Source organism: Geotrypetes seraphini, chromosome 3 (assembly GCF_902459505.1).
Source record: "Geotrypetes seraphini chromosome 3, aGeoSer1.1, whole genome shotgun sequence".
Lineage (NCBI taxonomy): Eukaryota > Metazoa > Chordata > Amphibia > Gymnophiona > Dermophiidae > Geotrypetes > Geotrypetes seraphini.
The window spans coordinates 143699276-143715269 of record NC_047086.1 but is presented as its reverse complement, the minus strand read 5'-3'; the positions used below and the strand labels follow the sequence as shown (position 1 = coordinate 143715269).

Below are 15994 nucleotides of genomic sequence, written 5' to 3'. Positions count from 1 at the left end.
GACATGGCACTAAACTTGTCTGACTCACTACATAATACACTTCCCCCTCCGTATTCGCGGTTTCCGTATCTATGGATTCACTTATTCGCAATTTTAAACCTAAAATTTCTTTTTTGGGGCTATTTTAAGCCCTGGAAGTCCCCCCTTAAGCCTTACCTAGTGGTCTAGCGGGTTTTCGGGGCAGGAGCGGTCTTCCCACGCTCCTGCCTCGTGCAGATCACTCGCAGGAAATGGCTCGAGAGACTACGGGAGCTCAAGGCAGCCATTTCCTGTGAGTGATCTGCATGGGGCAGGAGCGTGGGAAGATCGCTCCTGCCTGAAAACCCGCTAGACCACTAGGTAAGGCTTAAGGGGGGGCTTTTAGGGCTTAAACAACAAGGAACCTATCTCCTCCACCACCAACTACAGACCCATTGCCAACATCCCACTCTTCCAAAAACTAATGGAAGGCCTTATTAACCACGACCTCATGAACTACTTAGAAAAGTTCCACATCCTTCACGACTCCCAATCCGGCTTCCGCACAAACCACAGCACAGAAACTGTCCTAGCTGCTCTGACCAACTACCTCCTCCACCTGTTCTCACTGGGCAAAAGCGCCCTAGTACTCCAATTTGACTTAAGCAGCGCCTTCGATCTGGTCGACCACAATATCCTGCTCAACTGCCTTGACTCGATCGGCATTACCGGCCAAGTACTAAACTGGTTCTCAAGCTTCCTAACTAACTGTACTTACCAGGTCCACAGCAATGGTACCTTCACCCATCACTGGCGCAACCCCTGTGGAGTCCCACAAGGCTCCCCTCTATCCCCCTCCCTTTTTAACATTTACTTGGCCCCCCCTGGCACGGACACTTGCTGACTTAAACCTAAAATCATTCATATACGCAGATGACATCACCATTATCATTCCCCTTACTTCATTCACACAACAGATGGAACAACTCACCTCCTCCGTCCTCACCAAGCTAGAACTATGGACCTCACAATTCAAATTAAAACTGAACACCGAAAAAACCAAAATTTTCCTGGCAAGTCCTAACCATAAACTTACAAATACCTCCCTGAAATTGAACGGCCTAGACTATCCTATCAACCCCACCATAAAAATCCTTGGAGTCCTCCTAGACAGATGCTTGACCTTCGAAGATCATACCAGTGCCCAGGTCAAAAAATGTTTCTACTCCCTCTGGAAACTTCGCACCATTAAACGCCACTTCGACCACCTCTCCTTCCATCTTCTGATCCAATCACTAATCTTAAGTATACAGTACTATTGTAACATCATATACCCAGGATCCTATAAAAACACCAAACGTTTAAGAATAGTTCAAAATGCTTCTGTCCGCCTCATCTTCGGCCTCAAAAAATATGACCACGTTAGCCCCATTACACTAAACTCCACTGGCTGCCGGTGGAGGCAAGGATCATCTTCAAATTCGCCTGCCTCTGCTTCAAAACCCTAGCAGGCTCTTCTCCAATCTACCTATCCGAGCACCTTGAAATTGCCGGCCTCTCTCGTACACGAAACACCTACCTGTTCTCCTTTCCTTTCCTGAAAGGCTGCCTCTACAAGAAATTTCTCAACAGATCCCTTGCATTCCAAGCGGGCAAATGGAACAAATGCCTCACAGCACTCATCTCCAATTCCCCCCCTACCAAATGTTCAGGAAGTCAATCAAAACCTACCTTTTTGATAAATTCCTCTAACTTCTCCCCCCCTCTTCCTTGCCTCCTCCTCGGACCTTGACTTACCTCAGACTCTCGACTCCTCCAATCCTGTCAGCCACCAAATGGCTTAACAAAATGAATCACCCTATCCAACTAATCACCCCTTCTTCGTTACCTCCCTTACTAAATGCCTCTGTTCTGCTTTATCGAACTCCGCAGTATATATCACCGCCGTATGTAACACTACTGTATGAACTCCGCTATATATATGCAACTTACAACAAATGTAACTTCTCTGCAATAGTAACCGACCTGAAAAATAACTTCACCATAAATGTAGCGTCGCCGAAAATGTAAATGTAGCTATGCCAAAAAAAAAAAAAAATGTGTAACTTCGCTGTAATGTACAGTCTCTTCATCTGTTAACCGCATAGAACTTCCATGGTAATGCGGTATACAAAAATAAAGTTATTATTATTATTAAAATAGCCGGGAGAAGAGGGGGTTAGGGGCAGAACCAGCCCGAATATTATTTGTGGTTTTTAAATATTCGCGGGCTGGCTCTGCCCCTAACCACCGCGAATACGGAGGGGGAAGTGTAGTCCATGTCAGAGATATGGTTTTTACCAGCAGGTATTCATTCACACCCCTAAAGCAGCCATTTTCATGAAACATGACCATTTATTTATTCATTCAATTTTCTATACCGTTCTCCCAGGGAAGCTCAAAATGGTTTTTACATGAATTTATTCAGGTACTCAAGCATTTTTCCCTGTCTTTCCCGGCGTGCTCACAATCTATCTAATGTACCTGGGGCAATGGGGGGATTAAGTGACTTGCCCAGAGTCACAAGGAGCAGCGTGGGTTTGAACTCTCAACCCCAGGGTGCTGAGGCTGTAGCTTTAACCACTGCGCCACATACTCCCCACCATGTCGGGTGTGTTTGTATAAATCTGGGAGATAGAGTAGTTAATAAAAACTGCATCTTCTACACTTCTGTTTATTATCATACTGTATCTTGCAAACCATATGCATTGTTGCTTTCTTGGATCTATAATATTTTAAGCTATTTGAAGATACCATTCTGTTTTATTGTCCTACAATGCCCTTCTAGAACCTTCCGAACCTACTGCTTACTGCTCAATTGTAGAGTATGGCCCTTATTTTAGAAATAGCCACATGTGCAAATGGCATACCCATGCAAGTAGCAATTTAGAAAAGCTGGGGATTCACAAAAGTGTGGTTTGGGCATGCCAAAAAACTAGATGTAGCCCAGGGGTGTCCAACCTTTTGGCTTCCCTAGGCTGCATTGGCCGAAAAAAATGTTTTTGGGGAAGCACAAATGCGCAAACGCTGCAACAAGACAGAGGAGGGAGCCGACAAGACGGTAAACACCTGGGGACAGCAGAGGAAAACACTACATAGTCCTCGACCGGGCCCGCACAAAATACTTCACGGGGCCGCATGTGGCTGTGGTTGTCTTATGGTCAGGTGCGTCTTATGGAGCGGAAAAATACGGTATTACAAAATAAAGTTTTCTCTAAAACATCTGACAGAAAGACTTTAAGGTACAAAAGTTACCATCCTAAAAAACTGCTTAGAATTAGGTGAAATTGTGCCATTAGAAAAGTTTTTAAAACACAAGCAGAAGAACTACAATTCAAGTTGATGAAAAGAGGTTATCCAGTGCAGGTGATTAAGAGAGCATATCACCGAGCAAAGTTCACTGACAGAGATTTATTGCTTTACAATAAAGGCGGCAGAAAATTGGAAGGAAACTTCCAAACTTGTGTCATGAGATATTCAACTAATAGCCAGGTAGTTATTAAAATTTTAAAAGAATTGGGAACTGGTCATATTTAGCCAGTATTTAAAAACATAGATTTAATGGTGGCTTTTTCAAAACAGAAATTCAAAAGACATTTTGGCCCTGATTCTATAAAGGGCACTTAAATCCTACTTAATGCTGAGCGGGACTTAGGTGGCCAAACTAAGTGGTTAATGAACCATTTAAGGGTCTTAATGAGTGATAATTGGCACATGGATGTCCAAAGGATATGGATGTCACTTTGTAGGCACATCTACAATTTCTTGGATGCCCATTTGGAAATCTCAGAACTAACAGAAAAGGTGTGGGCATGGAATGGGCATGGTCTGGGCGAGACTTCAATATGGGTGTCCTTCGATTCATTTGCATAACGCTGAGCGACCTAGGGCATCCATATTATGCCTACATTGTAGGCGAATAAAAACCAGGTCTACTTTTCAGCATAGTTGGGCTTGAGATAGACCTGTGTTGTATGAACGGAACTTAAGCACAGTTTGGACGTCCTTAATGCGATCTGCTAAATAGCTCTCTGGGTTTTTATTTTTGCTTTATTAAGCTTAAAATACATTTAATAAGGCACCACATAAACAGGGCACATCAAAACAGATATATTGCATGTAAAACCTATTTTTGTGGACAAACAGCAATTTTATTTGCTAATTAGAGGAAAACATCCATTAACTGAAGCAGAGCATATGAAAAAAAACACAGCTTTAGGTTTCTTGCTAAAAAGCTACCTTTTTTCTGACTAAACAGTTCTCCAATCATCTCATTAATGAAAGCAAAGAAAGCACATGAAAAAATATATATTTTTTATATATATTGCATATATAACTTCATTTGCAAAAAGCTTAAAAACTGAAAAAAAAACCCAGATACAGACCTTAGAATGGCTTCTACTTCATTGCAAATGGAGGTGTGCAGCTGCACAATGCTGATCTCATTGTGAGATAATCAAGGTGCAACTGCAAGGTAGAATGCCACAATGTGGGAGTGTGTGGTGCAGGGGTTAAAGCTACAGCCTCAGCACCCTGAAGCTGTGGGTTCAAATTCCTCGCTGCTCCTTCTGACTCTGGGCAAGTCACTTAATCCCTTCATTGTCCCAGGTACATGAGATAGAGTTTGAACCCACTGGGACAGATTGGGAAATATGATAAAGTACCTGAATATAAACTACTTAGGATATAAGTGGTATATAAATAATAAAATTAATTAATTAAATTAAAATACCGTATCCTTCTTCATGTACGGCGACCAATGCTGTATGCAATATTCCAGGTGAGGGCGCACCATAGCCCGGTACAGTGGCATGATAACCTTTTACGATCTGTTCGTGATCCCCTTTTTATCATTCCTAGCATTCTGTTCGCCTTATTCACCGCCGCCACACATTGAGTGGACGGCTTCATCGACTTGTCGATCAGAACTTCCAAGTCCCTTTCCTGGGAGGTCTCTCCAAGTACCACCCCGTACATTCTATATTCATGCATGAGATTTTTTTACCGACATGCATCACTTTACACTTATCCACGTTGAACCTCATCTGCCATGTCGATGCCCATTCCTTGAGCCTGATTATGTCACGTTGCAGATCTTCGCAATCCCCCTGCGTCTTCACTACTCTGAATAACTTCGTATCATCCGCAAATTTAATCACCTCGCTCGTCGTACCTATGTCCAGATCGTTTATAAAGATGTTGCAGAGCATGGGTCCAAGCACCGAGCCCTGCGGCACCCCACTGGTGACGCTCTTCCAGTCCGAGTATTGTCCATTTATCCCCACTCTCTGTTTCCTATGCTCCAACCAGTTTTAATCCACATGAGTATTTTCCGAAGTAGTCGTTCGTTTGGAACCTTGTCGAATGCCTTCTGAAGTCCCCATCTGCATATTTTTCTTTTCTGAATTCGTCGGGCCTGCCCAGGTCGGGCCCAATTGGCCAGGTTGGTGAATCTGTACCTATATACAAAATTTGGGGGGTTGTGCCAGCATTCTATAATTTTAGCACACAAATGGCACTTAGGTGCTAAATTGATAGAATTAGGGATTAATGCATATTTGAGTGCTGTGGTCTAGCATAGGCCTTCTCAAATCAGGGTCTTCTGAATATCTACAATGAATATGCATTAGATTCCCTTAAAAGTTTTCTTTTTTAAGGACACTTTCGCCATTTATGACTAGAGCTCAGCCAAAAAAAAAAAATCTCTTTTTAGCAATACATTTTTAGTACTATTTTTTATTTTATATTCCCCCTCCCCCTTTAGTTCAAACCTTAAATGTCTCTCTTTACTATAAATATTGTAGTTCTTCCCCCTTTCCTTATGCTTTTGTGGTGTTTTTGTAAGTCTATTTACATCTATATAAGTCTGTTGTATGTATTTTAATTGTATCCCACATTTTTTTTATTGTTGTACAACGCTTAGAAATGCTGATGAGCGTTAAAATCAAATTTTAATAAACTTGAAACTTGATTTGCATACCAAGGAGGCAGTGTCTGTCAATCTCTCATACTGCATATCCATTGTGGATATCCTGAAAACCCGATGGGACTTGGTGGGCCTTGAAGACTGGGTTGAGAAAACCTGGTCTAGCACAGTGGATCACAGAAACATTCATGAATGTGTGTGCTCGAATTTGTATTACCAATGCAATTTGATTATTGCAGAAAGTGTTTTCTGTTAATGTAAAAAGTATTGCTTAAACTTGGCAGTTCCTCCATTGGTTCACATAAAAGGTTTGGTTTTGTCTGAAATAGGGTTACCAGATTTTGCATCTGGTAAAGGAAGAACCTCTGAATCTTTCCAGCCTCTGATGGAGCTGTCAGTGCCTAACTTTTCTTTGTTCCATCTAGGTCCCCTCTCATATCCACACTGCTGCTCCACAGAGGTCAGTGTGCCCCACAACATTTTTGTTCACATAGGTGTGCCTTGGGCTTAGAAATGTTATGAAACCCTGTTAATATACAATTGTAAATATCTGCAGTGAGTGCATGGCTAATCACATTCACAAATGTGTACATACACATGCACCTATTTGCAGGTGAAAATCTTTCTGCATATGAATATGTTTACAAGTGTGTTTATGAGGGTCCTTACCTAATTCTGAATCACAAGGGCTTGCTCTACAGCAAGATTCGGGCTGTGAGACACAGCAGCTGCTTGGGCATGTTGGACATGCTGACCTCCTACCTGAAGAGAAAGAAATAGTCAACCAAGGTCAGTCTCTCAACCCCGTCCACCCATCCCCCCAAAAAAGTCGTACTGCTCTGAACACAGCCTTCCTACATTTTAAAGATCTTTCCAAGGGTCAACCTTCCTATATACCATTAGAGGCCTTACACATACCTTGTGTTGCTTCCCACAGATCCAAAGCAACCCTGAAGGCCTGAGCAACCGTCAGAGCCACCGCCTGAGCCTACAAAAAATGAAAGAGAGGACAGCTAGACAAAACAGAGGCTGCTCAGTGGAACAGGATAATGGCCTCCGACGTTCTGTCTTCTTCTCAAAAATACACTACATTCTATCCACTATCTAACCTCTCCTTAAAACACAGCAGAAAACTGATCACTACAGAAGTGGCCGAGAGACAGGTTGCTACTATTTTCCACAAAAAACAGAAAGAGTTAGACATGCTGGAGCCCAGACAGAAATTAGGAGCCCCCCCCCCCCTCAGTACCTACTAGCAAGCTGCACCCTCTTCAGCTTTAGACAGATTTAGAACCCAGGCAACTGTTCTCTTTACAAACCCCCTCCCCCCCAAACGCAGGGATAGAATAATACCTACTGTTCCTCAATGTAATTCATCTTGAGCTACAACTGAAAATGGTATAAGCTAAATCTGAAATCCTTTCTCCTTCCATTAATTTCTCTCATAATTATGTGTTATATTGTTATTCTATATGCTTAGGCTATTTATATAATTTTGCTACCACCTGCTGCTTTTCAGAAAACTCCATTCATCAACCTTTTAACGTGGACTTTTTTTTCACTGACTAGGGCAAGCAGTTTCTCTATTTTATGAGCTAGAATTCTAAGGCCCTACAGCTCAGCCTTTGCTGCCTACATCTCCAGGTTTTAGAAGAATGGTGCCTGTAGAACTGTAACAAAAAAAGAGTGGGGAAGGGACATGGTCAGCCAAGGTCAAGTTTCTTAGACTGATCACTCGGTATACAAAGCCAAGCCTTAGATTAGATTAAAGCCAAGCCTTAGATGTCCCCTTCCTATAGATCTGCTCATCTGTTTAGCAATCTCTATTCATCTTTGTAAGACAACAGGAGAGTAATGTTATCTCAGCAGTGACCCTGGGTTTGTATTCCTGGTAAAGAATGTGGGGAGAAAGGAAGGGAGAGAACTGCGTTTACACAGAACAGTGACTTACAATTTTCTTCTTTGGAGAGAGGAAGGCATGACACTCCAGAGTCTCATTGGACTGATTCTGTGCCACATATGCAAACACTTTGTTCTGAACTTTGTCCGTTGTACAGTATGAGATTCTGGATGAGAAAAGAAGAAAGGTGATGTTCTTTGTTATTTGGGGAGCACAGGATTGTTGGTGGGGGGGGGTGTAACAGAAGATACCATACCTGCTGCTTGACAGTCTGCAGTCTTCTATCCTATCTATACTTGAATATTGCAATATAACATATCTGGGAGCTAACAATAAAAACCCTGAAAAGGCTAACAATAATTCAAAATACGGCAGTTCGTCTGATTTATGGGCTGAAAAAATATGATCATATTAGCCCATATTAACAGCAGCTACACTGGTTGCCTTTCGAAGCTAGGGTGCTATTTAAATTTGCTTGTACAGTCAAACCTCGGTTTGCGAGTAACCCGGTTTGCGAGGATGCAGTGGGAGGGGCCAAAGGCCCCAATTGGCTCATAATTGCAAGCCACAAGATAATATGCGCCACATCCTTTCTATCAGAACAGTATCTATTATTTTTTCCCTCAACATCAAAATAACTAGTCTGTAAAATTTCTAACTTTTCTGTTCAAACTACTTTTATAAAAGAGGACCAACAAGACCTTCTCCATTCTGTGGAACCACTTCCATCATTAGGGCTGGTGTCAAAGATTATGTAAAACCATACATTAGCACAGGGCAGCAGCTTCTGGAAAAGTGGGAAAAAGCTTCTACAGTCACATCAAGAAACTAGAAGTCCTGACAGTTACAAACTCGACGAATTATCAGATCAGTTTGATTCTCTCAATTGATAACTTAAAGAAATTAGTACTAGCATTCATCTGTGCCAAAATTAGATTACTGTAACTTTTTCAATGTTGGAATTTCAAAGTCACTTTTATCATGTTTGCAGCTATTATGAAACACTGTGTAAAAATAATTTTGGGGCAGGTAAAGTATGATAAGTTTCTTCTGTATTATGCATATCACATTGATTGCTGCTAGAATAGATTTTAAAGGTTTTGTGTTGGCCTTTAAAATTTTATATGGCAATTGTCATCATTTATATAACTTAATAAAAATTTGCCTTTGATTCATTTCAACTAGACAAATTCACTTAAGTTAGAGTTGCCTCCATCTTCTTCATTAATGGGGTCTTGTATAAAGCCATGGTAGTGATGCTGCCACGGTAAATGTACCGAAGCCCACAGGAATTGAATAGGCTTCGGTGCATTTACCATGGCAGCATCGCTATCGAAGCTTTGTAAAAGGGGCCCCTAAGATTGCTCTCCTTTGCTAAACAACTTTTTAAATTATGTAATTCCATCTATGTGGAATTCTTTATCGCTATCTTTTAGATGTGAGCCCAATTAGCTAAGATTTAGGGAAAAAAATTAAAAGGCCTGGCTATTTAATAAATATCTGGGATAATTAAACTGCATCCAGAGAACGATTCGGCTCAGTTTTATTGATCTTTTAATTTAATTTGTATGTCGACTTTCAGAATGTAAGGCTTTGAATGTAACTTCCTAATCATTTGTAAACCAATTAGGAGCTCTGGGTACAGATGGTATATAAATGCCGTTATTGTTATCAGCACTCTACATCACTTAATCTTCACATTTATCTATAATTATACAGTATTTCTTTTCACCACAGTTCTTCTACTTTAGATTTATGAATTTTTGTTATGGTGTTTGTCACAATACCCGTCTGACTACATCTGAGTTGCTGATGTCCTGTTATGTGCTTCTAACTACACTGTGAACCCCCACCTCCACACACACACACCCACACACACCCCAAAATGTTTTTTCTTGTATCTTCCACAAAACTTGGGCAATTCTTATGAAATGTAGTGTGTCGTGTCCTGAATGAAGATGATGTAAAATGTTGTAAATATTTCCCACTGCACACAACACTATCTTGTGAAAATGAATTGCTATAGGACAGCGATGGCGAACCTATGCCAGCTGTGGCACGCGAAGGCCTTGCAGCTGGCACGTGGGAAGGTCTGCAATTAAGATATGCGGCGCGGCAGGAGGCGAGTGTGCCAGTGTCTGCTTTGCAGCTCACCTGGCAACAGGGCCGGACTGGCCATTGGGAGGACCGGGCATTGTCCCGGTGGGCCGCGGCCCATTCTCCTGTGCTGGCTGCAGTCCTGTGAGTGGATGTTTAGCCTGCCTGTCTTCCCCTTAGTATCCTATGAGCCAGGCAGTGTGTGAGGGGGAAGTGGGGGGAGGAAGAGAAGCTTCACATTGAGTCTGTCACAGGAACTCAGTGAGACTGTAGTGTGACACCACATGTGACATCTGTAATCAGGAACAGTTCCTAGTGCTCCCATGCTAAAGAGGTGAGGATATGGGGGGGATGTTAATGTGTCTAATAATGTGCTCCTCTGTAAAAACCTCTGTATCTTCCATGGGGGACATGCTAAATTCGAGGAAATAAAAAAGCTGCTTATGATGATTGCATAGAGAAGTTCAGTAAGCTGAGAGGAGGGCTGGGCTCTCTGTGAACAACCAACACACTAATCCTCTGCGCTGTACCTTATGGAAAACTCAATATAAAAAAAAAACAGTAAAGTGTATATATGGCCCTTCACAGTGCTTTTATAAACATCATAATAAAATAACAAAGGCTCCAATAATGAAAAATAAAAGTCCTTTTCCCATATACTCAGGTCACCTCTTAATTAGTTGTTATTGTGATGAATCCAATGTTGTATAGTCATTAATGCGATTAATCCAGTTTGCAGGTCATTTTATTTGGGGAATCGCAGTCACTTCTCCAATACATCAAGACTACAAATAAAACATCTCTTCTTAGTCCTCTGCTGTCACATAAACCTCCAGCTCACTAAGGTTGGACATTGCTGAGCTGCCTCTTGTTATCCGGATTTTTCATTGTAAAAAGCGTGAACCCCGTGGTTTGGTTTTATTGATAAGCACTTGTCATTTTTGTTTCAAAGGTGAGAGTCTGTCATTGCTTTTATAGAACATAAAAGTTTGAACATATCGCATGATTATCTTTCCTGTGCATCTTCCTTTAAATTACATTGTGCTTCTGCATTTTAGCCCTGCCCCTGGACTTCAATGGGCGGGGCCTGCGTGAGGTCATGTGATTGGGCTGCTCAACCTAAAATGCCCGGGCCTATTTTTTGTCCCAGTCCGGCCCTGCCTGGCAATGTGTTCCTCGTGGCTGCCTGAACTGCCACGGGGCTGTGAGAAGCAAAGTCTCACTCCCCGCCTCCGCCTCTGAACCCGCCCAGGTACTCGCCTACAGCACCGAGCATTCTTCTGTCACGCCCTCCCACCCTGGCGGGAGACTTGAGGAGAACAGGAGACGCAAACTGCATTCTACATCATTTATTATTAGGTAAACTTCTACTTTGCCCTACCTGTGCTGCCTAAGTTTAATTGGACCAATAATACTAATGTTAATTATAAACTTACCTGGGCTCCTTTTTAAAAACCTATTAAATTATCTGGCTATTTGTCTAGGTGTCCAGGTTAGGGTTGCACAAGTCCGGTTTTCACCCGGACAGTATATTTTTTGACCAAAACGGATGTCTACAATTAGTAAAATTCCCCAATCACATATTTTTTTATGGGGACGGATTTGTATACAGCACTTCATTAGATTTTTTTTATTATACAAATTTTATCTTTTTGTAGACTTGAAGTCTGAAAAGAAAATGAGTACAGCAAAAAAAGCAAAAACAGATAGTGGAAGACCATTCCAAGAGGCCTGGACAGAAACATATGGAGTGATTGAACGCAGTGGGAAAGCATTGTGTATTATGTGTAATGAAAGTGTTGTGTCTCGCACATCAAGTGTCAAACGTCACTTTGAGACCAACCATAACAGTGTTGCTGAACTTGGTTTAGCTCAAAGAAAAGAGTTCCTTGTAGGAAAATTAAAGAAATATCACTCCCAGTCTCTTAGTTTTAGCAACTATCTTTCAAAAACTAATCATCTTACAGTTGCCAGCTTTCAAATTTCACTGTGCATGGCAAAACATTGTAAGCCCCTCTCTGATGGAGATTTTATCAAAAAGGCAATTTTGGCTGGGAGTAATTCACTCTTCCATGATTTCCAAAACAAGGATAAAATTGTGAAGCGCATCTCCGAGATGCCGCTAAGCAGAAATACTGCAAAAGATAGGGTTCTGTGAATGGCTGCTGATGTTAGTCAACAGCTTACTTGTGACTTACAAAAAGCACCCTTCTACTCCATGGGCTTGGATGAAAGTACAGATATTACTAACCATGCAAGACTAGCGCTCATTTTGCGTTATGTTACTGGTGACATCATGAGAGAAGAGCTGGTAAAACTGCTGTCTTTGCCTGGAAGAACACAAGGGATAGATATCCACAATGCTGTGATGGAGGCTTTTTCATCACTAGACATAAGTCCAGAAAAAGTAGTTTCAGTTATTAGCGATGGAGCACCTAGCATGGTGGGGACAATATCAGGATTCATTCATTTCTTTGCTAAGGAAGCAAAACATCCACTGATTCAGTTTCACTGCATAATACATCAAGAGGCTCTCAGCGCCAAAGAAAGCAGCAAAAAACTTGACGATGTCCTCAAAGATGTAACAAAAATGGTGAACTTCATCATGGCACGTGCTCTTAATTTTCGACAATTTCAAGCCCTTCTTGATGAGGTTCAGGAACAATATAACACTTTACTGATGTACAATAATGTCCGGTGGCTGAGCAGAGGACGAGTGTTAGAGAGATTTGTGGCCTGCTTGGAAGAAGTTAGGCTATTTATGAACAAAAAGGGGGAAGACTATCCTCAACTCACCAACATGGACTGGCTTACCAACCTCATGTTCTTTACAGATTTTACTAACCACTTTAATGTACTAAACAAAAAATTACAAGGCATGGGAAAAATAGCAGAAAGCATGTTTAGTGACATTAAAGCTTTTGAGAGAAAATTGCATGTTTTTGAAAAAGACCTTGAGAGTGGACAGCTAAAATATTTTCCCAACCTAAAAATACATTTGGATAATTCTACATTTGTGGACAGTCATAAAAAACACCAGGAAATCCACAAAGCATATTCCACCATTGTAGCCGAAGCAAAGGAGAATTTTAGTAAAAGATTTTCTCAGTTCCGTAAAATGGAGACAACCCTTTCATTTATAACTTCCCCATAAAAGTCCACATTTGAAGATCTTGATCTTTCCTGCTTACAGTGGTTGGATATTCAAAATTTGGAAATGGAGCTACTGGAATTTCAAGAAAGCTCTATCTGGAAAAGTAAATTCAATGACCTGCGTGCAGCTCTTGAACGTATTGAGTGTGAAAGGGTGACAAATGAAATCACTGCTAGCAGTTCTGAAAATGAAATCCTAAAAGCGTGGAATTCTCTGCCAGACAATTTTAAGTCCATGAAAGCACTTGGGATTGCTCTTCTTACTTTGTTTGGGTCATCCTATGCTTGTGAGCAGCTGTTTTCAGCTTTAAATCATATAAAATCTGATGCTAGAAACAGATTAACGGATGACATGAGTGCTGCATGTGTTGCTCTGAAATTAACGCACTATGAGCCAAGGATTGACAAGTTATCAGCATGCATGCAACAACAAAAATCACATTAATTTTTTTCAGAGCATGCCCAATGCATATGTTTACATGAAGCAGTGTTTTCAGTTTGCAGTTAAGACACTTTCTAAGTTATTTAAATATTATTTAAAGATGTTATTTAAAAAAGGGACTTTATATGGCCCTGTTGTATTCCAATCTGGAATTTCCAATAAAAACGGTTGGTTTAATTGAAAGCTCTTTTGTTTTCTTTACATCATATTATTAGAAATGTAATGATTTAACTATTTTCTAATTTGATTGTAAATTTTACAAAAAAAAATGTATAGACTCTTTGGGAATACACACCCCGAGTCTTGACACAGTTAACAGTTTTAAGAAGTTTATCTTTTTTTTTACTCAGGATACATTTGACATGTTATGTGAATAATACATTTAAAATATATTGTGTAACTGAATCAAATTCTTCCTAAATTCATTAAATTGAATGAAATCATTAAAACATTATAAATTGCCAATAAATTGAAATGAAAACCAAAGGATTGTGAATCAAATTGATTCTCTGACAATACAAAGATTCCAACCTTTAAAAATGATGTTACATAGTTCAGGCAACTTTATAAAGAGTTTTTAGATACTAAAATCTTGTTATTAAGGTTTAATTGACGTGCTGGCACTTTGAAGAAATTCTTTGGTTTTGTGCGGCAGTTTGGGCACTCGGGCTCAAAAAGGTTAGCCATCACTGTTATAGGATATGAGCAGAAGCAGATGACAGTTTGTAAACAGTCACTGAATCAAAATGATTTTCACTGTAGAAGACCAAATTCTGATAAAGAACTTGGGAGTGTGTGGTGCAGGGGTTAGAGCTACAGCCTCAGCACCCTGAGGTTGTGGGTTCAAATCCCTCACTGCTCCTTGTGACCCTGGGCAAATCACTTAATCCCCTAATTTGCCCATGGTACACTAGATAGAGTTTGAGCCCATCAGGTCAGATAGGGAAATATGATAAAAGTACCTGAATGTAAATCACTTAGGATATAAGTGGTATATAATTAAATAAATAAATAAATACTGCTAAAAGGTTACAGCTGTCAACGATAATTGAAAGGAGTTCCCACAGAAGGGTTGGAACAAAAACTGCCTTGATATGCTGTTATGCAAGATTCGAGCAGACACTGTGGATCTTAAGCCAGGCAACGGACGGCAATGCTTGATTTGCACACGAGCACATTGACGTTGTATGTGATCTTGTACTGAGCCAGGAGAACATGTCTACCAAGCAGCAATATCTGATGTCAAAGGCTTTAAACAGTGCCTCATCTCTGTTTGGGCTGAGCTGAAGCAGAGCATCATTGATAAATCCATAGATCAGTGGCAGCCAAGGCTGGGGCATGCCTTCGTGTAAAGGGAGCATACTTCGAACATCTCCTTAATTGAAACATTACTATTTGACTTTACATTTTTCTGCAAGATATGCCATAAAACTTTTTGATGTGTTTTTTATTCAGTTCACAATTTTTTTTTTTAATCTGTATTCATTTTCAAAAGCCAACAGTAAGTGCAAAAGATAAGCAAACAAATAATACAATAATTAGCACTCAATACAATAAAATGATATAATAAATGTATATATCACCCCCCTCCCATACCCTCCCACACACCCTTCCTGGACATAGTTCACAATTTATTTTCACAAGGTAGTGTTGGGCTGTGATGCGGTGGGAAATATTTACATTTTACATCAACTTCATTCAGGACACAACGCACTAAATTTCATAAGAATTGGCCAAGTTCAATGGAAGATATGACTAAAAACATTTTGGGTTTTTTGGGGGGGGTTTTCAGTTACATAAGAATTGCCGCTGCTGGGTCAGACCAATGATCCATCATGCCCAGCAGTCCGCTCACACGGCGGCCCTATGGTCAAAGACCAGCGCCCTAACCGAGACCAGCCCTACCAGTGAACGTTCCTGTTCAGCAGGAACTTGTCTAACTTTGTCTTGAAACCCTGGAGGGTGTTTTCCCCTATGACAGATTCCGGAAGAGCGTTCCAGTTTTCTACCACTCTCTGGGTGAAAAAGAACTTCCTTACGTTTGTACGGAATCTATCCCCTTTCAACTTTAGAGAGTGCCCTCTCATTCTTCATAACTTGGAGAGGGTGAACAACCTGTCCTTATCTACCAAGTCTATTCCTTTCAGTACCTTGAATGTTTTGATCATGTCCCCTCTCAATCTCCTCTGTTCGAGGGAGAAGAGGCCCAGTTTCTCTAATCTTTCGCTGTACGGCAGCTCCTTGAACCCCTTAACCATCTTAGTCGCTCTTTTCTGGACCCTTTCGAGTAGTAGCGCGTCCTTCTTCATGTACGGCGACCAGTGCTGGACGCAGTACTCCAAGTGAGGGCGCACCATGGCCCAGTACAACGGCATGATAACCTTCTCTGATCTGTTCGTGATTCCCCTTCTTTATCATCATTCCTAGCATTCTGTTTGCCCTTTTTGCTGCCGCCGCACATTGCATGGACGGCTTCATC

General features: G+C 41.0%; 1 protein-coding gene across 3 annotated transcripts in view; it reads right to left on the bottom strand.

Annotated features, from left to right (window-relative positions):
• LOC117356483 (low density lipoprotein receptor adapter protein 1-like) overlaps positions 1 to 15994 on the bottom strand; it is an 83931-nt gene that overhangs the window by 24831 nt on the left and 43106 nt on the right. For all 3 annotated transcript variants that reach the window (XM_033935730.1, XM_033935732.1, XM_033935731.1), the window contains 3 exons: positions 7875 to 7989; positions 6842 to 6911; positions 6593 to 6685 (listed from right to left, as the gene is read on the bottom strand). In XM_033935730.1, the coding sequence (XP_033791621.1) occupies positions 6593 to 6685; positions 6842 to 6911; positions 7875 to 7989 (278 nt within the window). The remainder of the gene's footprint in view (positions 1 to 6592; positions 6686 to 6841; positions 6912 to 7874; positions 7990 to 15994) is intronic.